A 26572-nucleotide genomic window follows, 5' to 3' on the forward strand; every position below is an offset into this window, starting at 1 on the left:
AGCAGATGGACCAGTGGCCAGCAAACCAGCAGCAGCCCAGCAGCTCGTATTGCCAGTCCCCTCCACAGATCCTCTGCTCAAACTTGGGAGTCTCACCTCGCCTCAGGGCTTTGCCAACCCTGGAACCCTTACCTGCAGTGTCTCTGGGAATACACCCATGGAAGACACAGCTTGTATATTTACTTCCTTCCCTGCATGAGATGGGGTATCTCCTTGTGCCTTGTTACGTCTTTAGCAGAACATCTGCAATAGCTGACCATGCTGAAATTGTATGTTCTTGTAATCAGGATGCTAGGATGGAGACAATTTCCAGGTGTCTTTCATACACAAAAGTAGATACACTGTGTGTCTCTGCTTTAACTAGCCTCAGGGCTCCCAATGAGCCAGTTGTATGCTCTGAACTGCTCTGAACCTAAGAGTTCATTGGAGGAGTTGCAGGCTAAGCCACTTGCTACGGGCACAAAACACACAGAGGCACCTTGGTCATATCCAGTAGCCCCTTCTTAACTTCAACCACACATCAACCTTCAAAGTGCCAGTGAGCATTTCTACCATGTAATTGAGTGCCAAGGATGGAATTTGCAGACCTTATTGATACCTACAAACGCACCCCTGCTTCTTCCCCCACTATCCACGAGGCAGAATCAAGTCTAGACTTTCTTTCTTTCTTTCTTTTGGATTGTGCTTTCCTATGGGAAACAGTGACAACCCCTGATATTCATCCTGACTTTCAGCTTAACTCCCTTGAAATGTGTTAAAACACCCAGATCCATTGCATGCGGTGGGGCAGTACTAGAAATCTGCTAGATAACTCATTTAGAGGCTGTATGCTGAGCTGAATTTCCCCGAGTTATGATTTCTTTTGACAAGGGACGACCTTTCTTCAAACAGCTGAAATACATATGAATATTGAAAGTGTTTCTCTTCTTTGTTTCACTCTTGGACATTAATCTCAGATCCCTAAAGGCTGGTTTTTTTTAAGGCTCCAGAGAATTGTTTTGTCCCTGACCTACTCCATGGGGCATTGCTCACTGAAGCTCCCAAACAAACCAATATTTATTGACTTACTTCTTGTGTATGGGACTTTTTAAGGGAGCAGTTAAAAGTACTATTTTTTTAAAAAAAAAATGAAGGGGCTTTACAGCTGTATAAGTGGAAATGCAACCCAAGATACAGATTTGGCATAGCTTTACTTGAAAGGAGTCTGCCTGCAGCAGACAAGAATCTTGCTTGTCCATGGGCAGGGATTTGTTCCAAGTTTATAACAGAAAACTTTTGTTGTTTTGAGCACAATGTATCTATGTGTTTTCTCCTTCCAATCATTATGATTTGGGTGTTGAGAGCATTTCTCTCCATGCAACTGGTGGAATATTTATTTATTTATTTATTTATTTATTTATTTATTTATAAAAAAGAAAGACTGAAAGGATGCAGTGATTTCTGATTAAATTACCTCATGTCCCCTGACCCTTCCAGTGGATTAAATATGACTTAGCCACTACTCTTTAGTCCTTTATCACCAATAGTAGACAAAGGCCATGTAAAACAAGCAGATATTGGGACAAATTTCATACAATTGAATGTGATGTGTATTTCGCCCTCAGCTTTCTTTGTTTTTTATCTTCCAAAATTGTTTGTGCTTCACAGTGTTTCTGATTTAGGGTTCAACTGGAGGTTGAACATGGCATCTTGGCACCTGCTGTACCTCTTGAAGAGGTAGCCTCTTATGAGTCAGTGTGTGCTTATACTTCTTCTTCAGGAATTTCTTATAGTCCAACAAATGTGTGCTGCCTTGTCTTTGCGCAGTAGTCCTAAGAATGGAAATTGCCCTTTGAAATGAGGAGAAGCTGAACTGTTTATGATTTAGCCTCCCTCTTACATGATATAGCCTGACTTGCCTCTCTGACTTGGTCGGAGGGAAGGTCTCCACAACTCTTGATGCTACTTGCTATAGTTTCCTGTCAGGTCAGATGGACACTCTGCGTGACCATTTTATGAATTACATGGTGTGCCCCCACCCTCTCAAGGAAGAATGACAAGTAAGTAGCGCTCTCCTATATATCAAACAAAGCTAGGTTGGGCTTGAATGGGGTGGGGGTGGGGGGTGTTGCAACTAAGCTTCCCTTAATCTCAGTCTATGTCACAGTCTTACAGTTTTTCATGTGTTGTCTTTTAGTGTTTAATGTGTATATATAGTACTAAAGATGTCAAATTCTGAAATGACTGATTGGTTCTGCAAGAATAATTATTTCCCCCCATTTCTATGAAAAACAATGTTTTCATATAAATCTACATGTTTCTTTTCTAAACAATCCACATGTTTCATTCATTCTAATAAGAATTAGCAGCACAAGCAAATAAAAGATATATTCTGTGACACCCCTGGTCAAAATTTGCCCATGGGTCTTCAACCCTGTAACATTACCTAATACAACTTGTTTGAGGATGAGCTCTGCTCCTTGCCATTTAACAATGTGCCTAAGACGAATCTGAAGGCCCTATAAGATTTAATTTCTCAGACAGCATTCTTACATGGCAGATATATAAATAAATTAATAGATTCCGATGGAACAATCTGAGATGCATTTCAGAATTCAAGCTTTCTGCAAACTATGGGTGTCACAAGTATCAAAGCAGCAGGTGTCTGTATTATTTCTGGAGAGAAGGATGAAAGCCTAGGATCTGCCTAGGGAACAGAATCAGGCTTGCAGATCTGCCTGCTTCCCTCTACTGAACTGCCCCTTGCCCCTCTCTCCATTCCAGTCTTGGGTTGGAATCTTCAACACACTTAGTAGGGTGTAAGCCCAATTAGGTGCAGTGGGACCTACTTCAGAGTAATTATGCCTAGGATTGTGTTATTAGTAGAACATTGGCGACGTCACCCCTAGACATGGTGGCCATGTATGCATTGCAGTGCACACTTAAGTAGCCCTCTGTAATACAGCACACATGCCAAAGATTTATCCACCACAGCTGGCATGTATTATGAAGCGTTGTCATTGTCCTGGCAGTTTCCTGGGGTATTATACAATTAGTTCAGTTTAATTTAATTGTAGGTTACAAGTATGCATATATGTAATGATGATGATGTACATACAGGTGCAACATTTTTGTCACCAATATAAGGCTCTCTGTTACAACACTGTAGCTGATATAAAACTAATCATTTTTTTTAAATGAGTGCAGTAATTATTTCTGCAATCAGCAAGCTTGCCACAATACAAATGGACTCCCTGGAGATTTCCATCTCATCCCCCCCCCCCCGCCCTCCGGTGAGTGTGTAGAATTATAACTGCTTGGATATGTAATATAGATTTTACTTCTGCTATAAATGGTAGGCGTATTGGAGAACACACAATTGCCTCAATCAAGAATGATGTTATCAACATTCTATACATAAATCAGTATGTTCATAAAAATGATAATTTGTCTTTTTACTTGTAGGTAAAGGAGTGAGAGAAGTTAATGAAACAATAACTAAAACTCCAGGTTTGTATACGAGAACAGTTTTAGAACTAAATACATTTAATCACTCTCTAGCCCAGTGTTTCTCATACAGCAAAATTCTTTCTAACTTTCAAATGAATTATTTCATTACAAATGACAAAACGAAACAATTTCACAAAAGTACTGGCATATAATAATTGCTGTCTGAAATTGGTTATAACACAACTCTCTCTCTCTCTCTGTGCGTATATATATATATATATATAGACTTTAATACAATGTCCTCTTATGTGGCATAATCTAAGATGTTTGTATGGCTTAGCTTTCATGGAGATAGTAAATTAGTGTCTGGGTTATACTACTATAGGCTACAGGTCAGGGATCACATGACTGAAAGCCACTCCATAAGAAAAAAATGTCTCCACATAGAAAACGAAGGATTCTAATGCTCAGCATTATAGTTTCCTGTGTGGAGAGAATGGACACCAATGGACTGAATTGGTTTCATGTCAATTTCACACATGGCCAATACGAAGACTGATCCATTCCATCTATGTATGATATTAAAAAAAGAAGTTCTTACCTTTACCAGGTGGTCCAAGAGCTGGCTTTTCACCACCCTCCCTCCATTATTTAACATGTTCTAGCCACTTGGCATGGCTAGAAAGCACAGCAGATGCCCACACGGCTTGCAAAAGGGCCTCAAAAGTCCTTGGGATGACAGGATGTGATGGCATGCCATCCCTCCTTTGACACTGTATGGAGAGGGGGGAATGTTTTCATGGAAGGGTATATGGGGCAGATACCTCCCTACCCCTCACCCATATCAAATTCAGAAGAGGGATAGCACATAAAATCCCCTTGTAGGTATTTTCAGACTGATTTTCAAGGCATGCAACAACTGCTACTCTTTGTGGTCATTCCAAGTATATAGAACCACTTTTTAAAAGGGGAAGGTTAAAAGGTAGCCCATGGAACATGGTCCCTAATTAAGAGAAGAGTAGATTTCGGCATTCTGATTCACAAGTACATTTAAGAGCTCCAGGTCAGTTGTGTTGTCTTTGGAATTAAGATTACTCCCCCCTCCAAAAAAATAATAATTCCCAAGCATTCCTAAAATATACATATGCCCCAATCATATGCATCTCCACCTGCAATCTGAGGTAGTACAACCCATACATTCTTGTTTCAGTGAGAACTAGGCCAATACCAAAAGAGTAATTTTACATATTAAACACAAGGAGCTAGATAAAGTTGCTTTATATCAGACAGTGCACTATAATGGAGAGCCTTATAATGAAAGTAGAATTGCATTATACTGAGATTTCAGGTAAAATCTATTTCGTTTTCATCTTATGAATGTTCAAGCTCACAATAATTAAAAAGTGCATTCTAAAATTTAGATTTGGAAATGAAGTTTAAACTTTTGCCCAAATATGCTTAAAGTTGCCTAACTTTATATGAGTAAATGTTAAACTCACAGCACTTGTAGGCACATTTATTTATTTTTACAATTGCAATGGGAAAACCACTTTTCAAAGCAGATAGTAGAGTTGTCACTTTACCTGTTTGCTGAATGGAGCAAGAAGAAAGTGGCACGTCCTCAGACTAGTTCTGTGTAACACAGACTTGGGGCGACTCCACACATTGTTTAACCTAAAAATGTAAATGTGGATGGGACAAAAACATGTTTGCAGACACATGTAATATATAGGTAGTTCACATTAGAAGTTGTGATTGGCTGTGCCACCTTTTTTATGCTGAAAACAACAAAAACCACCTAGATTTCAATCTGTGTTAAATATGAGCAGTTTCATTAAGATAGTTATTGCTGACATGAATTTGGATCCATTCTGTATGCAGAAAATATATTCAATTTGTGTGGCTTTTGTTATGCACCTTGTGCTAGGGCACTGCAAATGAAATAAAATCCCAAGGTGTTGTTCTGCTTGCACAAAAGGAAGCAGTATAACCTCCCTATTCTGACACTGTGTGGACTCTTGTATGTCCATGCAAAAGTGTTAGCAGCAGTTGTTTTCCTTTTGTTTAGATCCAGCCCACCATCTAGCTCAGTTCACTTGATTCCCCCAAACGTAACTTGCAACACTTTTAAGTGAAATTTACACTGGTGCCTAGAGGGAGAGATGCTTGGCTCTGCTCCGGTGTGTTTGTGCAATATCCATGCAGATAAACCAGCTCTGAAGAGCTCATTAGACCACCACCGTAGGAAATGAGTTCATATAAGAATTAGGCACTGCCTTCTACTAATGACCAGACTACCTAAGAGGCAATATATATGGTTCTACTTTTCAGTGAACTACTCTGCCTCTGCCACAGTTCATACATTCAGCTGGGGGCCAAGCTTCAACAACATAGTGTAAGAGTGGCTCTCACTCTTTTTCTTTCCACCATGCAGATGCTTTGCAGTGCAAACTGTACTCCTCATAAGTGCTCCCTTGCATTGACACCTAGTTCAACCTGGTTGTCCATACTGTACAGAGGTCTCATTTCACAGTGAAGTGGTGGAGGGGAGATTCTGAGTGAAGGAGGGGAATAACTTGTTCCACTCCATCATGTTGGCTCATTAGTGCCCTCATTGAATGTGTGGATCTCCTCTCTACTATACCAAGTTGCACAAGATTTTGAACTTCCATCTTAGCAAATTTGTTGTGGAGTAATTCATTGTGCGCTCATTAATAGTTATTAACTACCACGCTACTTTCCTTTTTCTCACTGCATAAATTTAGTTAAATGAGTAGGGTAGGGAACAACTGTGCAAGTCTTATTTTCCCGGTTTGTGTCACAGTCTCTGCAGTCTCTGCAGTGTGTCTCTAGTGTTGAATGTGCAGCATGCATTTATTTATTTAAAGTCTTACAGACAAAGTGTGTTTCCTATGTCTCAAAAGTCAACTCTTTTGTCACCTGAAGTCATTTATGAGCTGATTTGAGATACAATGCACAATCAATTTTTGATATATATAATTTGTTGATATCCCTGTTTTCCTGGAAGTTTTGCTTTTATCTCTGTTATACTACAAAATGATGAATATGGATCATCTACCAGATCCTAGCTTTGCTCACGCATTCCTAGAATGTTTATGGCTTGGAGGTAGGGCTGTGCATGACCGCTCTGCTTCTTCTGTCCCCATCCCACCCCAGTGCTCCTGTAGAAAGATCCAAAGTATCTGAAAGATCTAAGTGCAACAATGCAGAGAATCTCCTCTTCAGACCTTTCTTAAAAGGTGTCTGTCTCCATGACCCCTCCACACTTTATGCCCATACGCATTCTTTGAATGGGATTATTTTTTTTTTAACCTTGCTTAGGATGCCCTGCTAGGGATGGACAAATCTATGGGTTTTGGTTTCTCTTACTTTCTCATTTTTGAATCTTTAATTTTAGTTCTCAACATTTCTGAAGCAATTGGCAAATGTGTCATTTTTTAAACCCCTCATAAAAGTTCACCAGCATTTTAGTGAGAACTTTTATGTAATAAACACATTGTTGTAAACAGTTTTGATTAATACACATTTCTGCAGGTAACTTTCCATAACACAATGTGGCTTTTGGTATGTAATTGTCACTGGTGTATTGGTGAAAAGTGTGCATAGAAATGCATATATCACTTTTTCTACACATTGGTTGGAGAACTGCACCACAAAATTCACAGAAGTGTGAATTTTGAAGGATAGCAGTGTTTTTGTTCACAAAGTGCAAATTAGGTAGTTCCTCTTCCAAATGCGAGCAAAATCTAATTTCTACCCCACTCCTACCTCTTGTGCACAATTTAGTTGTTTGTGGTTAAGACCCAAATTGTTACATCGGGATATGCTTGCACAAACTTTACAGGGAGGTTGTGCAATATTGATTGTTTATTGAGCACCCATTCTGATTTGCTTGAGGGAGGTTATATGACTTGACATCAGGAAATTGCTATCCCACACTTTCCAGTGCATTTTCCTCATCACTTTCCTGACCACAAAAAAAGTTTGATCTGAAGCAGGTTTATTGCACAAGATCATCAACTCCTCTTTAATTGTGAAACCTGAATTTGTATGGTGTTTTTTTTAAAAAAATAGTGACCGTATGAAACTTTGTAACAAGATTTCCCAGCTGTTGGGAATTGTATGTGGGGAAATCACAGTTGCACATAGACTGAGCTTCCAACAGGCATCTGGTTGGCGACTTTGCGATGCTGAGGTTGCTGGATTAGATGTGCCATTTGCCTGATCCAGCAGACTGTTCTTTCTTCCCATGCAAGTGTATCAGAGCAACCAGGGAGCAGCTGTCTTTTATTTGTCTATTCTCTCCCCCCGCTCTTCAGCCAAATAATAATAATATGGTCCCTGTCTTGGCTTATAGCCTAAAACAAAAAGTAACTAGAGATGGGGAAGGAGGGGAGGGCCACCCACCCCAGAAAAAAGCAAACTCAGACACTAGCTCTTAGCTGCAAACTTATTGAAATGACCACCTGGTGAGACCTCAAGGAGAGAAAGGGGAAAGTTTCTGGTCTCTGAGCTCTGCTGATGGAGAAACCCTGCAAAGTTACCTCGCCCTCTACTGTGATGAGTGGAATAGCTACTTAATTTTTACTTATAGGACCTAGATTGCTGTTTGATGTCAGGCTTTCATGCCCTTCTAATGATTTGGGCCGCTGTGAATTTTACTGCTTTTGTTGTTGACATTTTAGAGTGTTCCTAGTATTTTATCGTACTGCTCAGCTCTCCTTATGAAGGAAAAATAGGGTAGGAATGATTATAAATGAATAAAATAAATTTCCCTAATTTAGCTTCTGACCTATCAGCTCCCTTATAACCCACCAGACCTGTGTTTTGCTCTGCTAGATGCTCAGTTCCCGTGCCATGTTTTTGTTGTTGTTTTTACAATTGAAGGCAGGAAACAAGAGGGAGCTTGTCTTTCCTCAATTTGGGCTTGTATATGATGACCTTGCCTGCCACTACTCACTTAATTTTGTCACATTGCTTGTGTTGGTGACTCCCTGCAGTTTTCCTAATGCAGTTTTAAATGTACTTGGATGCAGGGAAAATTTAACATGTGGGGCCTATGTCAGAATCCTTAGAATATTCCATACCAATTTCTGTGGCTTTATTTTATACCTCAGTAACTTCCATACGAGATCTTTTAATGCTGCTGAGGCAATGTTTTTAATGCAGTCAACCTCAAATGGTAATAAAATGACGGTACAAGGTGCATTTAATGTGCTGCTGTGTTACACAGCTGTGCTGTTCATGAAGATCATTCCACAATGTTTTCTTTCTCAAATGAATCCTGCTCAGCAAAGGTTCTCCTACAACTGTAATTAGTGGTTTCCTCTTTCTGTCCCTTTTATTGATTCCTGTTCAGCACAGCTTGAGGGGATTAGTGGTGTATTGCCTCTTAATAAGTCAGCATTTGTTCATGTGTGAGTTAATTGCTGGTTTCCTCTCACCCCCCCCTTTTTATAATGAAATGTTGCTATTTTGCTAGATAAGAAATAAAATAAACAATTAAAGGAAGTCGGTAATTAAAACCCCTCCCATGGGAAACAGAAGCTGACTAAATAAGCAATGATTCATCACTAATCCCCCAGGCTTGTCAAACAGGAAACAGTAAAACTGCCACAGGAAACTTATTAGTAAAGGCAAGTAGCATCTGAAGCATCTCAGTAGTTCATTGCCAAATGACACCTAGCGCTTCAGTAGGGATGCTTGAGAAATTCAATCTTTATGAATTCTTATATGAGCTGACCTGATACACACTTCCCAGACTGGTGTGCAGATCAAAATGTGTTTATACTCTGACTTTCAGGCACTCTGAATAGCCTAGCACAATATTTGGCTCCAAAAAAAATAACAAAATTGTACATTAAGAAAGGCAGATATTTAAGTGAAAAGCCAGAAAGGCTGCAATCCTATTGCCACTAGGAGGACATTCCCAGTGGCGAAAGAAACACCAGATCATTTTCTTGAAGGCTGGAAAAAGAGCTTAGAACTCAAGGTGGGAAAAACAGATATTGAATCCCCCTTCCCCACCCACATGGCATTCCAAGTGCTTGGACCAATTAATTTTGAAGCTCTCCTTCGGTAGGGCCAAACAGGGGCATTCTGAGGGAGGGGGGATTCTGGTGGATGACCCATCCGAAAAGCCCCATCCAAACCTGGAAGAAAATAAGGTGTTGAAGAGGTGTATAAGATTAGTAAATATCCTTCCATCACCTCCATGAGATGAAGTTTGGGGTGCATCGCTTCCATGCACTTACAATGTGAAATCCATCAAACAGTGGCAGACCTTGCGGTCTCAAATTTCAGTGGCACCCTGTGTGACACCAAAATCCGGCACCTCACTAACGCTTGCCCTCCATTCTATATAATATTTGGGGTGCCCCTGAAGCTCTGCAGCCAGTGCAGCCGAAATGATTGTGTGCCTCTAAATCTGCCTCTGTGTCAAACAGTGAGAGTTTTGCATGGATGAGTATTACAAACTACTATGTCATTGGCATAGGATGTATGGTATTTTCTTGAGAGTGTAATTTCTGCTGTACTAGAAAATGAAGGAAATGGCATAAATACATGGCAATTGTCAGTATTTGAACATGCGGAATGGAGGTCCATGTAACTTACATCTCCACAAAAATAGGAGAATTAGGGGGTTGGGGACTGAGAAAGCAGTATAGAAATCAATGCAAGTTTTGGCTGCAAATCTGTGCCTAGTTTTTCATTCATTCATCTAACTGAAGTCAATGAGACACTTAGGCATGTATAACTTTCATCAAGAGTACACTCAAACTGCCTTGAATTTGTTCTAAAGGACAGTAACGAGTGTTTCTCATAGTAGTACAACTTGCATTACGATCAACTGATCATTTCATTATTGTTCCAACGTATGATCCTAAATCCATTGGTAATAAAGAGGATATGTTTTCTCTCATGTATTTCTGGAGAAGCTGAAGTGAGAGATCCAAAGCAATTTGCTTTGCACTTCAACTGCAGCAGGAAGATGTCACTATGCATAAAGAATCACCATAAGTTCATATACTCTATTATCACTGATACTATAAATATTTCAGTGCAACAAAGGTTTTGAAACAATGTGTGGGCCCTCTAATAGTGAACTAAATAATGAATACGCAAAGAAGTAGAGAGACACATCTGCTTGCATTTTGTTGTAGTAATTTACTTCTTTGTTGGTCTTTTCTCCAGTTCCGTCAGATGTATTTTTCATAAATTCATTGTGGAAAGGTTTTTATGAGCATCAAGGGAAAAGACAACCTGCAACTCTAACCGTTGACTGGTTCAATGCTACAAGCAGTAAAGTGAATGCTACATTCATTGAAGCATCTAGCACACAGCTCAAGCTATCAGGTGAGGTTTGAAATCCCATTTTGAAGCTGCAGTCAAGGTTTCGGAGACCATGTTCCTACCTGCTTCGATTCACATGTAGCATGCGTAAGGTAGAAGAAGAGATATATTTATGCTACTAGAAAGCCCTTTATTATGACACGACACTTAGAAATGATCTGGTTGTTTGTAGCTGAATCTGATGAATGAAATAGGTTTTCATTAAAATTATTATTGTTTGTTAGCTCTATTAACCTGTAGAAGAAATTCTATCTTGTAGTCACCGTACTTCCCCTTTCATACCTGGCAGGTAGGGGACATTGACATTTTGTTGCTGATGTAGATATAATAATATTTCTGTACATGCAAAGTTTGTGCCATTTTGCTAAGTTTTTCCATGCCAATGCTTTGTAAAAATAAACCTCTATATATCTTACTCCCACAAATTATTTCGGTAAATACAATATATCCCATGGTTACTTCTAATTCAAAACATAGTCTTTTCTGTGATGTGGTTTTATAATCAGATCTAGCAATTGAAACGTTTTTTTTTTAAAAAAAATCAAACAGACTCTTAAAAGCTCTGTGCACATTTGCAAGTTAATGCACACATTGAACTTAGTTATCAACTAAGGGACAATATGGGCCCCTCCAGACATCATTATTTGTGCTCAATATGCCAACGGGGAAGTTATACATGATGACATGTTAGATAACATTTGTGTCTACAAAAGCTTTGGAGTGGCCATACTGCTTTGTTTGCAACAGGTGCATGTTTAAAGGGAGAGAGGAAAAACTGCCATTAATGGAAGGTTTCCTGGTTGGTTTGCCTGTTCATTGCTCACGTGAAGGGGCTGCATGCTAGGCCTAAATGCTTGTTCATATCTCAGTTGATGACGCTAATATATGATAATCTGAGCATGACTTTTAAAAACTGGTTCAAAGGTGAACCATTGCTTTAAAAGCTGGTTTGTAGGAATACATTACACCATTTATTTAAATGCAGTAATACCTAATTATGTGCAGTTTTTTATGTAAATGAAGTTTAAGCTAGCTAAATATTTTATGTCATTTACAGAAAAGATTAATATTTTGTTCAGTCTAAAAATGCACAAAGTGAACATGTTTTAAAATGCACTTTATATAATTTTCTTTGCAGGCGTTTACAAGAAAGAGGAAGCCCATTTGCTTTTGAAAGTCTATCAAATAAAAAATCCTAGAGAGGGTTCTGCAAGCAAGTTTGAAAATGACAAGTGGGCCTTAGATGGCTATGTAAGTAAACACAAGACGTTTATGTGACTCAAATGTTGTCCCCACCTAGTAGAATATCTCTTCTCTCTCATATATTTTTACATCTGTGGTGGTATGCATTTTGAAATGTATAAAACCCATCACTACTCACTTGATGCCTTAAGAGAAGTATTATTATTTTTTTGCACACATCTGCCTTATTGCATTTAACATTGCTTTGTTTCCAAAAAAATGAGACACAGAACAGCTAAGATGGAAGATTTTGCTGGGCCAACTTTCTCATGGACTTTGGGATATTTCAAAATACAGTGGTACCTCGGGTTACAGATGCTTCAGGTTACAGACTCCGCTAACCCAGAAATAGTACCTTGGGTTAAGAACTTGCTTCAGGATGAGAACAGAAATCACGCAATGGCGGCGCAGCGGCAGCAGGAGGCCCCATTAGCTAAAGTGGTACCTCAGGTTCAGAACAGCTTCAGGTTAAGAACGGACCTCTGGAATGAATTAAGTTCTTAACCCAAGGTACCACTGTACTGGAACAGAATATTAATTTCTTTATGTGGTTTCCTTACTTTTGGGGGGCCTAATTTGAAGGCAGAAGTTTCTTGTTTTTCAGAAGTAATTATAATCTTCACTGAAGATTATTGTTGGAAGGAAAGCTATGAAATTGCAGAAGTGCAATTTCTAGAGTGTATTAACAATGTATCCGTTGTTCTTCCCGATTAAGAAATGTTGTGTTTTGAGTTGGATCCTGTAACCAAGGTGTGCTTTCCCAGTCACTGTAAACATTTCAGGAGCCCAGGTTGCTAACCAGATACATATATGAGAGAAGGAAGAGGGACGATGAGGGAGCTTTCTCTCTGCAGGATAGGACAGACACACTGATGTGTGAAAGGAGGGTGCAAAATGAGAAGACAGCTTCATCATTGTGCCCGTTTCCTTTTCTTACATCTCCTCTCTGTCTTCCTCTCTGATGCAGAGAGTCATTGCTAGGCAAGACACGTTGTTCCTCCTTTTCCTTTGTCTGTGTAAGGATCCAGCACCAAAAACCATGATACCAAGAGCGAGTGAGTGGTAATGGGTAGAGAAGAGTTTCTTGACATGCCACTCTTGTGACCTATCACTTCATGCAATTTTCCGAAAGCAGCATTTCAGCAAAACTATATATGCATGTCTGAGCGTATATGTACGTTCTTCTAAATAGAGCCTCTTTTGGCAATGTAAACTGCAGCTGAGGAGGACCCATTCCAAATTCGGACTGCAGCTGGCTATGGATTAAATCACCTCTGTCCTCCTCACACCAGGGTCCTGATTCAACTGCTGCCAATTAGATACCGGGTGAAATTCAAGGCATTGGTTTTGATGTATAAAGTCCTGTGGAGCTTGAGACTAGGATACCTGAATGATCATCTTGCCCCTTAAATGCACAATCAATCATTGCATTCTGCATGTGAGAACTATTCTGCACAATGTAAGAATTGTGCCTTTAGCATTGTAGTGCCTATCCTTTGGAATACCCTCGCCATAATATTAGAAAGGTGACATCTCAATTGTCTTGAAGACCTGCCTTTAAGCTGGGATGTTTCCTAGCCTGCCTGTTTTGGCATTGTTTTAAAGATGTTTTTATTGTTTCACCACTTGTTGTTTTCTGCCCTGGGTTCCTTTGGGAGGAACAGTAGGAAAGAATATGATGAATATCATAAATAATAAATGAAATGGAGTTGCCATTGTCAGATTTCCAAAGGCCAGACAAGTTGGACTCATGGCAACCTGAGAGTGTGGCATCTAGCCAGCCAGGCCCCATGCTGGGGCTGGTGGTCTTACTATGCCACTTCAAGACCCTTTAGAGGGAGCTCCTCATAATCTATGGCTCCAGCCCAAGGCATTCCAAACCAGAGCCCCTAGCACTTGTCATTTGCTGTTTTCTCCTCCTTCTACAACCAGGACAAAAATCAAGGAGGAGGGAAGAGGCCAAAGAAAGGATGTCTTGGGGGGGGGGCAGGTGGGACACCCCTGAGAGTTGCATCTGACCCCATAGCCTAGATCAGAGCTTTCCAAACATTACTATGTCAGCTGCAGTGTGTGTGTGTGGCGCAAATGCTCCCCGTGCTCCTTCCAGAACAGGAAAGGGGTTAGTTTAACCTCCGGTTTGCTAGTAAAGGTATACTGCTGTGTTGCGAAATGATGTAGGTCTAAAACAGGGGTCCCCAAACTAAGGCCCGGGGGCCAGATGCGGCCCAATAGCCTTCTAAATCCGGCCCGCGGACAGTCCAGGAATCAGTGTGTTTTACATGAGTAGAATATGTGCTTTTATTTAAAATGCATCTCTGGGTTATTTGTGGGGCATAGGGATTCGTTCATTTTTTTTTTTCCAAAATATAATCCAGCCCCCCACAAGGTCTGACAGACAGTGGACCAGCCCCCTGCTAAAAAAGTTTGCTGACCCCTGGTCTAAAAAGTGTGTCACCAACATGAAAAAATTGGAAAGCTCTGTCCTAGGTGTTCCTCATCTGTTCCTTGGTAACTGCAGCATTCCTTTCAAGTATTTCAGAATTTGTAATCTAACAAACGCTACAAATGCAAAAGGGTCGTCATCATGATGTATAGTTTTATGAGTCTCTTGGTTCATATGAAAACCAGGATTTGTGCGTTATTAAAAATGTTTGCCTGTTTTAACTATTCTGATGATTTTGTTTCATTGGTGTGTCAGTAATCATGAAATGCAAACAAACAAACAAAAAAGATGGTTCCATTGTCCACTCTTGATTTTAATGGTTTCAGGCATCTTGATACATTCTCTTTGTTCTAGGTATCATCGGGACTCGACAGAGGTGTCTTCACATATCAAGGTGACATACACAGAAAAGATTTTGGAAGATTTATGCTCCAAAGACAAAGTAAGAATGTTGCTATAGCCCTATATAGTGTCATAAAGTCTATTATTGAATACTGATAACCTCAAATCACTGTGCCAAACATTGAAGTAAATAAAAGCATATTTATTGTATTCAATTACTACCACATCTTCTCAATTAGTTTAAATGTGTCATTAAATCTCTAATTCAACTATTTCATGCTGCCACTTCATTTTTGATGCAACAGCAACCTAATAAGATAACTGCAGGATGCTTCTATGAAGACCCATCAACGCAGAATGATGATTATAACAGTGCTTTAAATGGCTTTTACAACTTAGTCTTTAATATGTTCTGTGCAGTTTCAATGACTTTGGTAGTCCTGAATTCTGTATGTATCTTCAAACTGTAAGGAAAAAGCCAGCTTGCGTTTTCCAAAACTATTAAGGGATATTGTTACCATTTGTGGATCAGATTAGATTTGAATATTCTGAATCCTTTTTTCAAGCTTTGCCAGGAGATGGAGGTGATGATGATGACAGAATTTACATAAGGGGTGTGTGATGTTAGAATCCTCGTGTTGGAACCATGAGAACCCAATGGTCTGAGGAAAGCAGCTACATGCATCATCTAGGATTATATAGCTCAGCACTTAATTATAGATCTAGACATCTTATTACATGTTTATTGCATTTAGAAAATACATTACATTCATACAAGTGCTTTTTTAAAAAATGTGCTTGTTTTGCCAGCCATACTTCTGCTGGATTTACGTGCTTATTCTTGCATCCCTTATTTTTTTTATTTTCTTTCCCTTCCCTTTATTTTATTTTCAGGTCCTTTAAGTGCGGGCGCAGATCATCCCAATCACTTCTATGGTACAAACAGCAGTTCTGTTGCAGCTGCAATCCTGGTACCGTTCTTTGCTCTAATATTATCAGGGTTTGCATTTTACCTCTACAAACACAGGTATGCTAGATCTAATCTCTTGTGACATATTTAATTAAGTGCACAAACTTCTGCTTGTTGAGAGTAGAGAGAAGAGAAAGCTTAAACAAAGATTAACTGCTCAAATTTTACAAGGTACAATTTGATAACCCAAGCAGCAAAACAACAAGTACCCGGTAACATTTCGGTAGCTTCTAATGGAAATTGGTTGCAGATACAAACACATGGGTGTGTGTTTAAGACTTTTCTTTCATGGGGGGAAAAAACATTGAGGTTAGCCTACACCAGAGATGGCTAAACTGCGGCCCTCCATATGTTGTTAGACTACACATCCAGTAATCTCTTACCATTGTTCAAGTTGGGCTGATGGGGGTTGGAGTCCAACAACATCTGGAGTAGCCTACCTATTTCGCACTTTTGAAACAATATGCAGACACAGCCATGCTTTTTTGTTTGTAATGCAGTTCTCAAGCCAAGTAATGGGTACAAACTGCATATATTTGGTTAAGTGTGGATAAAAATCCATATATTAGTAAGAATAATATATTATTCTGTGAACTCCCTGAGACCTCCGGGTATAGGGCAGTATATATATTCAATAAATAATAATATGAAAAATATATGTACATTTGCATTGAAAAATGCGTATATGAGGGGAAATTTACATGCAAATGTAGATTTTCACGAGGATTTTTTTTTTAATAGAAAATGATGTGGAGAGCTGGACTTACAATTTGAAAAAATAGAAATTGAGAGAAACCAAAATGGACAGATTTGCCCAAGTCTGATCTGATGAGCTTGCAGGTTGGGCTGGGCGATACCTGGTTTTCAGCAACTAAACATCATGATATACTGATATATCACGATGTTTGAACTCCATACCACACCTGCTCATTGGAGGCAGAGTGGTAAGGGTGCTTGCTCTGCTGAGGGGCAGGTGGGGATGCATGAGCCCAGAGGGCTTGATCAGCTGTGCAGCGGGCTTCCTTAAGCTGCCCACCTCTCTGCTGATCATGGCAATGTTAGCTGGCAATTCACTGCAACCTGCTGGCTGCTGCCAGCTCAGGCAGAGTGATCAGAGTGAGGTGCACTGCGCTGGCATCGGCCAGGGAGGCACAATGTATTGGCGGCTTAAAAAGTCTGAAACTGGTATTGTGGATTGACCATCGTACCAGTTTCAGACAATTAATTGTAACATTGCCCAGACACAGGTTCACCAACCCTGGCTGGGCAATGGGTATTGATACATCTCCCAGGACCAGTAAGGGGTCAGAGCACAATCGTGGTTTCACCCGGGGGTATATTGCAAGTGAAACGGCCTCTGCTGAAAAGATGATCAAGTACCCCACCCCGCCCCCGCCACCTTTAGGCTCATGGGGCAGGTGGATTAGCTTTTCCATGAGAAAGAGGCAGCACCTCAGCCACTGCCGTCACCTTGGCACAGACGGGTTACCTCTTTCCCACAGGAGAAAGAGACAGCTTGCCCATATGGAGGCAGAGGCAGCTACCACTGCCTGGCTACCTTCGCCTGGGAGGTAGAGCTGTGTGTTTCATCTGGGGTGACCGACCACCCCAGATGAAAGGCACAGCGCACCCGCTTGGGCAAAGGCAGGCACCTTTGAGGGAGCCTTGCCTCTGTACCTTGTTCCCTCCATGCACCAGACTGACTCTTTCCCCATGAGGTGCCAGGGAACCAGACAGAGGGCCTTCTCAGTAGTGGCACCCGCCCTGTGGAATGCCCTCCCACCAGATGTCAAAGAGAAAAACAACTACCAGATGCTTAGAAGACGTCTGAAGGCAGCCCTGTTTAGGGAGGCTTTTAATGTTTAATAGATTATTGCATTTTTGTGTTCTGTTGGAAGCTGCCCAGAGTAGTATTATTATTAAACCACCTCAGCTCTCCCGGCAGGAGTGGAGGGAATTTAAGCTGGGGTAAATGCAGCTTGCTTCTCCCTCTGTTTCAACATTCTGGTATATCACCAGATCGCTATGTTGAAAAGCTGACATCACCTGGCCTCAGTCTTATCACACAAAATATATGTAGCACATTAACAGTGCAATCTTCTACTCAGAAATAATACATTTTGAGTTTACTGATACTTACTCCAAGGCACAAGATTATAGCCTAAGGTTTATTGAACAGTGGACATGAGACAGCCAAAAGTCAACACTTTCAAGGAAGATATTGAAGCACATGCTTAATTTTTCCATTTAAATTTATGAGACTTGAAAGGATTTCTGCATTGTGCCTTCCATGTGCTGCCCCCTTCCCAGTGCCTTATGAATGTTAGTGGGGGGAAAGCTTAGCATTCGTAGATAAACGGAACCTACTGGTACATGCCAAGTGAGCTTATGGGAGTGCTGCTAGAGGTGGTGTAACATGAGAATTGGGTACATAAAACAATTTCTGTCCAAGAAGATAATTAATTTTAAATATGCATAGACGCAGCACTCTTAAAAAGTACTAGAAGTAACGGATCTTGAATGTCCTAAACTACAACCCTGTTAAGAGACAAAATAACCTCCAGCAGAAGGATCATTTTTATGTCTCACAAAATTAAGAAGGTGTGTAGTAGTTTTGAGTCAGGTGCCCCTGTCCTTGGGAGGAAGCTTGAATGCAAAGGGTGCTGCTGCAGCATGTGTAGGATGCTAACCTGAACATCCTCATCCAGGAACCAGGTCTGACTGTCACAGCACTTTACTACACTTTAAGTTATAGTCCCAGCTCAGAGGCAAAGAGTTTTTAGCTTAGAAAAGCCATGCACATTTAGTTTCTGCTTCCCACACCTGCATTCTCCATAACCTCTGAGGCCTTAAGTATTGGATGTGCAAATTTATACACATAAACGCTTCTTTTCAGCTGGAACTCACCAGAATGGCATTCCAGCACCTCTCAGCTGGGCCCTGATAATGGGGGAGAGACCTAACCAGACCCACTGAACCTCCAGTTCACAAGGAGACCGTCTCCGAAGGGAACACCCTCTATTAGCTCCAGAGAGGGTCTCCTCACGAGCCAGGGGCACAACAGGGCCTCCCAGCTGGCAAATGGTAACACACACACACACACACAACCCACTGCTCCAACAGTTTAACAAAGCCGGCTGCCTCTTTCTTCCATGATGAAGTGACAGCCTGCCCACCCGGTGGCAGAACGTATGCTATCGCTGCCTGGGGCAGGGCACCTGCTGCAGCTTGCCTTGTAAAGCAGCACAGGGGACACGAAAACTGCTGACTCTCCTCTTGCTCTCTGTCCCCAGACCAGGCTTGACGTGGGAGTGGAGCTGCGGCTGGTGGCGTTGGGTTGTCACACAAGGAAGCTGTCTCTGCAGCCTCCCTGTTGGGCTGCCACCACCACCACTGCCTTTGTACGCATGGGTGGGGAGGGCAGGGTGACAGAGGTAGGCTTCTTCTGGCTCACGAGGAGACCCCCTACCCCAAATATATCCTCTTTGGGTTCTGGAATGGATCTTTTGAGGGAGGGGTCTATAAAAAACCACTGGATATAGACAACAGCAGCCCTTTTTAGTCAAATAGCCAGACTTGGAGAGAAAGTCAACATTGTGCTGTTGCAACATCCCTTCTCTCCCCCCACCCCTGGGTGCTGTTCCAAGGGCTTTCTTCACCACCACCCAAAAAGGATCCATTGCACTCATGAAAGTCCTTATGCAGGGCTTTCACTAACAGAATGAATTAGTTGAATCCTTCCCTTGGTAAACAACCAACATAAACACAGCTAGGATATAGTCTTCTATAGGCTTACCTAGGGGAAGTACAGAGTAAGTTCCATTTATCTCAGAGGTTAAAAAAATTCTCTTATTTTTGTCACAACATTTACTTTGATGGAATATCTATGATATGCTGAACAATACTATATTAATTCAGTTGAATCTTCTAACTTCAAATAAAATGAGTGTTTTTGAGGGATTATATTTTAGGTTCTATTTAATTATATAATTACATTCATTAAAAATTAACGCTAAATTTAGGATAGAAGTCTATATATCACTACTGTTTTAATCCCTTCCTTTCAGCTCAGCATACGTTTTGAGTTCCATGTTGAAATTTGAGTAATTGGACAAAAGCAAATAGTTTTAAAATCAAGTATTTCTCTATTGTTGTTGTGTGTTGTCTGACCCAGGACATTAAACAACTACTAGTTTGTTTTGGCTCACCTCTAAAAATAAAATGTTTCCATTTTGCTTACATGTGTCTATTATTCACAGTACTATCAAATATGGGCAAACCCACCCCCAATTTACATGGGGGTTATGTTCCTGAGGCACCACGTGCATCAGTGAAATATTACTGAAAAAGCCTGTGAACACCCCATTCTCCCCCTTTCTGTGACATTTTTGGGTCACTTCTGGGTTCGGCACAATGCGTGTATATGCAGTCACACATATATCAAAAGCGTGTAAATGAGGTGTTGCCTACATAGTTTAATAGGAATTTGGAACAATATTTTTCAGTTTTGCCCTACTACAGTAGGGCATCAAAGACAGAGAATGTATTGGCAAAGGGAAAAAAAACCCACCAAAAACTTTACATACCTCAAGTTTTTTCAGTACATATCAAGGTATCTGAAATGAGAATTTTAAAAAAAAACAACCCATGAATATAACAAGATTAAAACATGTTCTTACTAAGATTGATAGCATGACCCTTTGCAAGATTGCAGCAGTCATGTGGAGTTGTCACTGAAGCATGAGACTGTGGTAAAATGCTGTGCACACATAGCTTCATACAAGGAGGGCTTTCCTAATCCCCTCTAAAAGGAAATGCATAGTTCATGGCCCTAATGGGATGAGTTCTAGAACTACCCAAGAATTCTAGAACTACTAGGGAGCAGGGGCAAGCCTTTCTTCCAGTTTAAGTCCCTAACACCTTGGCAGGTGCCACCAGATGGGAAGGAGCTTTGGGGTAATTGTTAGGAGCTGCTCCTGGAATTTAGAAACTTAAAAGCAAGGCATGAGCAGAGCAGTCACTCCTGCCAGTCTGAATCCTGGCCCTGGGCCGTTGCTCAAATAAACAGGGAATCCTCTGCTTGCGCAGAGCTCCATGTCTTCATCTGACCCCATGGCCACTCTAGAACTATTTGATTGCAATTCGGGCCACAAGATTGCAACCCATTTCCCCTCAGTCAGCCCACTAAAAACTCAAGAAACTTTGAAATTATTTACATTATATTAATGAAAGGAATGACAGTAAACCCCGCTGCTAAAATTCAGAAATATTGCAGCTATTTGTGGCTCTTGAAACCAATTTTTAAAAATGACCAAAAAGGGAAATGATTTGAAGGCATTTCTTGCCATTTAGTAGGCTTTTAAGAACTGGAAAGAAAACATTCAGAACCTACCAGGAAGCAATTCCCATCTGTTCCATTCCACTTTTGGCAGCATCTACTACTATATTGCTTGAAGTGTTTATATCACTTAAAGTTGGGATTAATGATTAAATCTAGCAGAGAAATGAAGGTATTTTTGCCCTACAGTTTAGCAGACTGAATAGCAGACTGCAATAAAAGGAATACAGTAGTTTTTTTCTGTATTACTAGTAGGAAATGTTATGAATTAAGTGATAATGAGCTTTCATCTTTTCCCTGCCATGGTTTTTGCATGTTTCCTTCACAAGAAACAAGATACATAAATTGTGAAGTTGGTGACAACACTTTCCAAGAGGAAAGAACTACCTTTTGCACCTTGGTAGTGCCATGTTTCCTGCAAAATAAGACATAGCGATAGGTGTGGCTATGCAGCGTGCCGACATGGAGCGGTTAAGAAGATGGGCAGCAACTGACGTAATAAAAATAAGACATCCCCTGAAAATAAGCCATAGTGTGTCTCCTTGAGGAAAAATAAATATAAGACAGTGTCTTATTTTCAGGGAAACACAGCAGTGGAGAATGCCAAATTACAGTGGACCCTCTGGATACAAATTCAATTCATCCGGGGGTCCGTGCGCACCCCGAAAAATCCATATCCAGAGGCGCTGCTTCTGCGCATGCGCAAGTAGCGAAACCCAGAAAAATACTTCTGGGTTTGCTGCTTTCGCAACCTGAAGTTTACGTTACTCGAGAGTAACGTAACCTGAGGGTCTGCTGTACATGCTTCATCTTGTTTCTCTTTGGTCCCTGTCTCTTCCTCCCTCCCCTCCCCCCTTCTCTCTTATACACACAGGGTGGTGGGTGGGGAGACATGGTAGTTGGTTCCCTATAGTGCTATCTGTGGCGATCGCACACAGGGTCCCCGGACGTTTCACGGTCGATTGATCCCTGTGCCACCATGCTCTCTTCTCTCGCTGCCACCAACCAGGCCCTACCTGGTAATCTATTGAGTCCAGCCGGGTTAAATTGTAACATCAAAACTTATGTTTATTTATTACAGAATAGCAAGCATGTGGTTTCATAAATGATTGCGGACAATGTCAAACGTGGGTGTCTTTCCAGACCTATAATTCCCTCTACTGGCTCTCCCTCATTTAACCACCTCTCAGCTATTTACTTGTCTTCTATTCTCCTAACTGGTTTTGACTCAGTTTTGCTGTTACACTAACTTCACCTACCCACACTCTTTCCTGACTCACTCCCACTCCAACCAACCTCCCAATTCCAACCCACTCCCACAACTAACTCCCTCTCTATCTCAACTGCCAACTAACTGTCACTCTGACTCCACCCCCTCTGGGTTCTGATTGGTAACCTGGTTTAACTATTTCACCTCCAGCACCTTCATGTTAACCGTCACACTACCTTGCACCACTGGCGAGTCTGTACGAAGGAAGCAATCCCCTGGTCTTCCATTCCTTCTTCAGATTACGCCTATGCCCCTGCCCAGTAAAGACTGTAACAACTGCAGATAATAAAACAATAGAAAGAATAAAACTACAATTAGATAAAAGTATCAAAACAATATCTAATTATTAAGATATTAAAGCAGTATCTTAGAAATTCAGCAGAACAGATAAAAAAATACAATCTAAACAGATTATGCAACCAAAACCGTGTTGCATAATCTGAAGTGTTTAAGGTGATTTGTCTAGTCGGCTCACCTCACTTGGTGCGGCGGCGTAGCTGGACAGAAGAGGCTTCACAGGGGCCCCGACGGTGGAATTCAAACAGCAGTGCCCTTCTTGATAAGCAGAGGGGGCATATGCCCCTGCCGCCTATCAGGAGCTGGATCTTAGCCTGCACCCAGCATTGGTGAATGGGGATGCAGGCTGGGATGTGGGCGGAGCCAATGGTGGGCTTCCCTCGGATCCACCCCCTGCCCATTGAAGCAACCCACACCTGGGGCACAGCCTATTTGCTCCTGTGCCGGGTTTTTCTGCCTTTTCGTCGGATCAGGACTGGAGTTTGCTGTGTAGTGGGAGCTCCATTTTGCTCCCTGCTGCATGAGGCTTTGGCCTTTTGCCTTTGGCTCTAGCAGGCCTCATTTGATGTAAGTCTTAGGACCCCCCGCCTGGATTGACCACGCATCACTTCCGGCAGGCGGGCCGGAAGTATTTAGATTGCCCATGCCCAAGTCAAACCTCTTTCATCTGTATTCAATAAAGTTGTGGCCTGTTTTTACCCAAAACCCAGTCTGATTGGTCTCTTATTTATATGGGTTGGGGTATGGGAAGTCCGATGCCTTGTCCTGCAAGTAGTGTTCCAGTTTACATTTAATCTGGCAAAGGCAGATTAGGCGGTTTGCTTTAAAATATGGACATATTTCTTCTACAACCCGACTCACAGCTACTGCAGTGTTTTAAAGAAGCTCATGTCCTTCAGGTACACAAGTACCAGGTCCCAAGGTGTTCTTTCCTTAGTGGGAGAAAGAGCACCTGTTTTCAGGTGAAAACAGACCCATAGAAGTGGCCTAAAACACAGCCTAGTGATGTAGGAAGCCACTCTCATGCAGTTTGGATACATGTGAAACAGGTCTACAGCTTTTACTTTTTTTCATGCTTTGGTAATTGATTCTCTGGGCTTACTATTGAGGCAAGCTGCCAACCATTTAAAGCAGCATGCACTTCTGGGAGCTTAATAATGTTTAGACGTCAGGATCTTTATAAATCGCTTTAGTTGTACTATGTTATTTACAATGGATGAGGCTCTGATTTTTATCCTCCTCTTCCCTCCCCACTCCAGAACAAGACCAAAAGTGCAGTACAATGGTTATGCTGGACATGAAAACAGCAATGGACAAGCATCATTTGAAAATCCTATGTATGATACAAACTTAAAACCCACAGAGGCAAAAGCTGTGAGGTTTGACACAACTCTGAACACAGTTTGTACAGTGGTATAGCCTTCAGTGCCCAGTTTGACTGATTCATAGCCATACCTCTGATGGACAAGCAGTAATTCCTTTGGTGCCATATACCAGTTTCCCTTCTCTAGGCTTCGCTGCTGTAATCTTTTAACATCTACCGGCATAGACGCAGCAAGGCTTTCTGGTGAAACGTCAAGTCTTCTGGGGAATCAAGACCAAGATAATTTCTTCATCTCAAAGGTGGATTTGAAATACCTGGCTGCATTTGCTCCAAACCAAGGCACACTTTGAAGGAAGACTGCCAAGTCATATCCATCTGTCATATTTAAATGCCTCAGACTTTCACGTTTGTAAGTGGCTGGATGCCTTTCAATGCAATCTTCTGGGCACTCGGATCACTCCGTTGGGAACTGTGACAAACAATAGCACCATAAATTATCCCCAGAAATAAGAACATTCAGGAGGAGATTTAAACAACAACAAAAAATAAGCTTTCTTGAAGGAGAAGACAAGACAACCTTCCTCGGGGGCTGCACACATCTACAAAATGCTTTACCATTGAAATCTTGTCAACTGTTAGAACAACCCTACAGTATATCTCAGATATTCATACATAAGGCAGTCTACAAACTTCCCAGTCAGCTGTTGTATTGCAAAATGTTAATGCACAATTTTTTGCACTAGTGTGGTATGAATGACTGAGTATGATACTGGTTAAAAAACAAAACAAAATATACAGGGTTTATACACACTATCCATTGTATATAAGCATTTACTCATCTTTTTTTTGTCCTGTGATACATTCCATAATAATTTTACCTAGCACGTATGTTATACAATGACTCCTTCCCCTATTCCTGGTAGAGAGTGACTTGTGACTATGAAGAGACTATATTTTGGTTTATTTTCCATGTAAACTCCAGTACAAACCAGCCAGATTTGGGGGTGGTGGGGTGGGGAGCCCATGTTTACAAATCTTCATTCTGTTTTCTCTCTCACTTCATTCTTTTTTTCTCAGCATCATACTCTGTAACAGCAGGGGAGTCAGGCAGCTACTGCTGCTTGCCATGTACAAAATGTGAATAGTAATTTATTTTAGATAGTTCATAAAGCCTGTGGGCCCGCGCTCACAATACAGTCTTCCCTTTTGCATTTGTTTGCCATCTCTCCCCCCCCCCCCCCCCGTGGAACTTCATACTTCATTGTTTTCTAATGTTACATAAAACTTAGAAATGCATTGCAAGAGAGTATGTAAAACTCAAGCCACATCCAACATGCAACCCGCCACTGCAACCACTACACTTTCCAATGGGGTGTCTGTATGTGTGTGAGTGTGTGAATGTCTTTGTTGGCTACATTTTTAACCAATACTGCTTGATGCTTTTTGTAATCACACAGCTTGACAGAGCAAGTTTGAGATGTACGTGGAAATACTCCTCAAAGTTACTGCAACAAGGGTAGCCGCTACCTTCTCAAAACAAAAACGGGGACATGGCAAAATTAACTGACAGGTTGTTGACTCACCCAAGTCTTTTACCTATAGTACTAACTCATGGGTGGCACAGAGAGAAGGATAAGAAAAGTATGGGGATAGCTGTGGCATGATTAGACCTCTGCTGCTGCCTACTCCTCAGCTCAGTAGGCTAGGGTGAAAACCAGAAACAAGGGAGCTAGAGTGGCATCAGTACATACTTTGACCTTCCTTTATGTCAGAACTTTCCAGAAATGTTGGCCACACCCATACTAATTTAATCAAGCCAACTATGTTACATTTCAAAAATTATATTCAGTTTTATACTGTATATTGTATTTCTATGGGTTTCCGACAGAGGGACAAACACCATTGTACGTCTCCAATGATTTGCCACCTGACATTTAAAAAACAAACAAACAGAATGATTTATATTAAGATTCTGACACCCAGACGTCCTTCACATCGAGTACACAGTCCAGGTTCCAAACACCTGCACTACTGGATCCACACACCGAAAGGATCTTTGGAGTCGTGTTTCCCAAACATTACTCCCAGAAAGTCATATGTCAAACCGCTTTTGACGAGGCTTTCAAAAGCAGATTGTCCTATGGCAGGGACAATTTTTATTCCCTGTTCAAAGGGGTGGGGGGGAGGCAGGAATTCCACTGGGCACATTCAAGCCCTTGGGCAACTCAAGTAGCTCTTTGGATCCAGCCCATTATGAACCCCGACACCAAACTAAACCAATCACCAAAAATAAGCATTAGCAGAAAAGAATATATATCGGTTTATATTAAATATCAAGAAAAAGTTTGCAGGGCAATCTTTGATCAAAGTAGAAAACCTTACATGATTTTTGATGGAAGATACCAGCAATGCCAATAAATCTAGCTGCTTCATCTTTTTTTTTTAAGAAAAAAATGTTTGATATTAGAAACCTTGGCACTGTCTGGACATTTTTGCTTTGCTTTAGAGGCAGATGACTTTTTATTATTCCACATGCGTTTACA

General features: G+C 41.1%; 1 protein-coding gene across 1 annotated transcript in view; it reads left to right on the plus strand.

The window, feature by feature from the left end:
* Positions 1–24508, plus strand: part of CSMD1 (CUB and Sushi multiple domains 1) — a 930570-nt gene extending 906062 nt beyond the window's left edge. The window contains exons 65-70 of the mRNA XM_033142996.1: positions 3445–3489; positions 10645–10806; positions 11942–12054; positions 14843–14930; positions 15725–15857; positions 23965–24508. Of these exons, the coding sequence (XP_032998887.1) occupies positions 3445–3489; positions 10645–10806; positions 11942–12054; positions 14843–14930; positions 15725–15857; positions 23965–24124 (701 nt within the window). The 3' untranslated portion in view covers positions 24125–24508. The remainder of the gene's footprint in view (positions 1–3444; positions 3490–10644; positions 10807–11941; positions 12055–14842; positions 14931–15724; positions 15858–23964) is intronic.
* Positions 24509–26572: the final 2064 nt, after the last annotated feature.

The sequence above is a fragment of the Lacerta agilis genome, chromosome 3 (assembly GCF_009819535.1).
Source record: "Lacerta agilis isolate rLacAgi1 chromosome 3, rLacAgi1.pri, whole genome shotgun sequence".
Lineage (NCBI taxonomy): Eukaryota > Metazoa > Chordata > Lepidosauria > Squamata > Lacertidae > Lacerta > Lacerta agilis.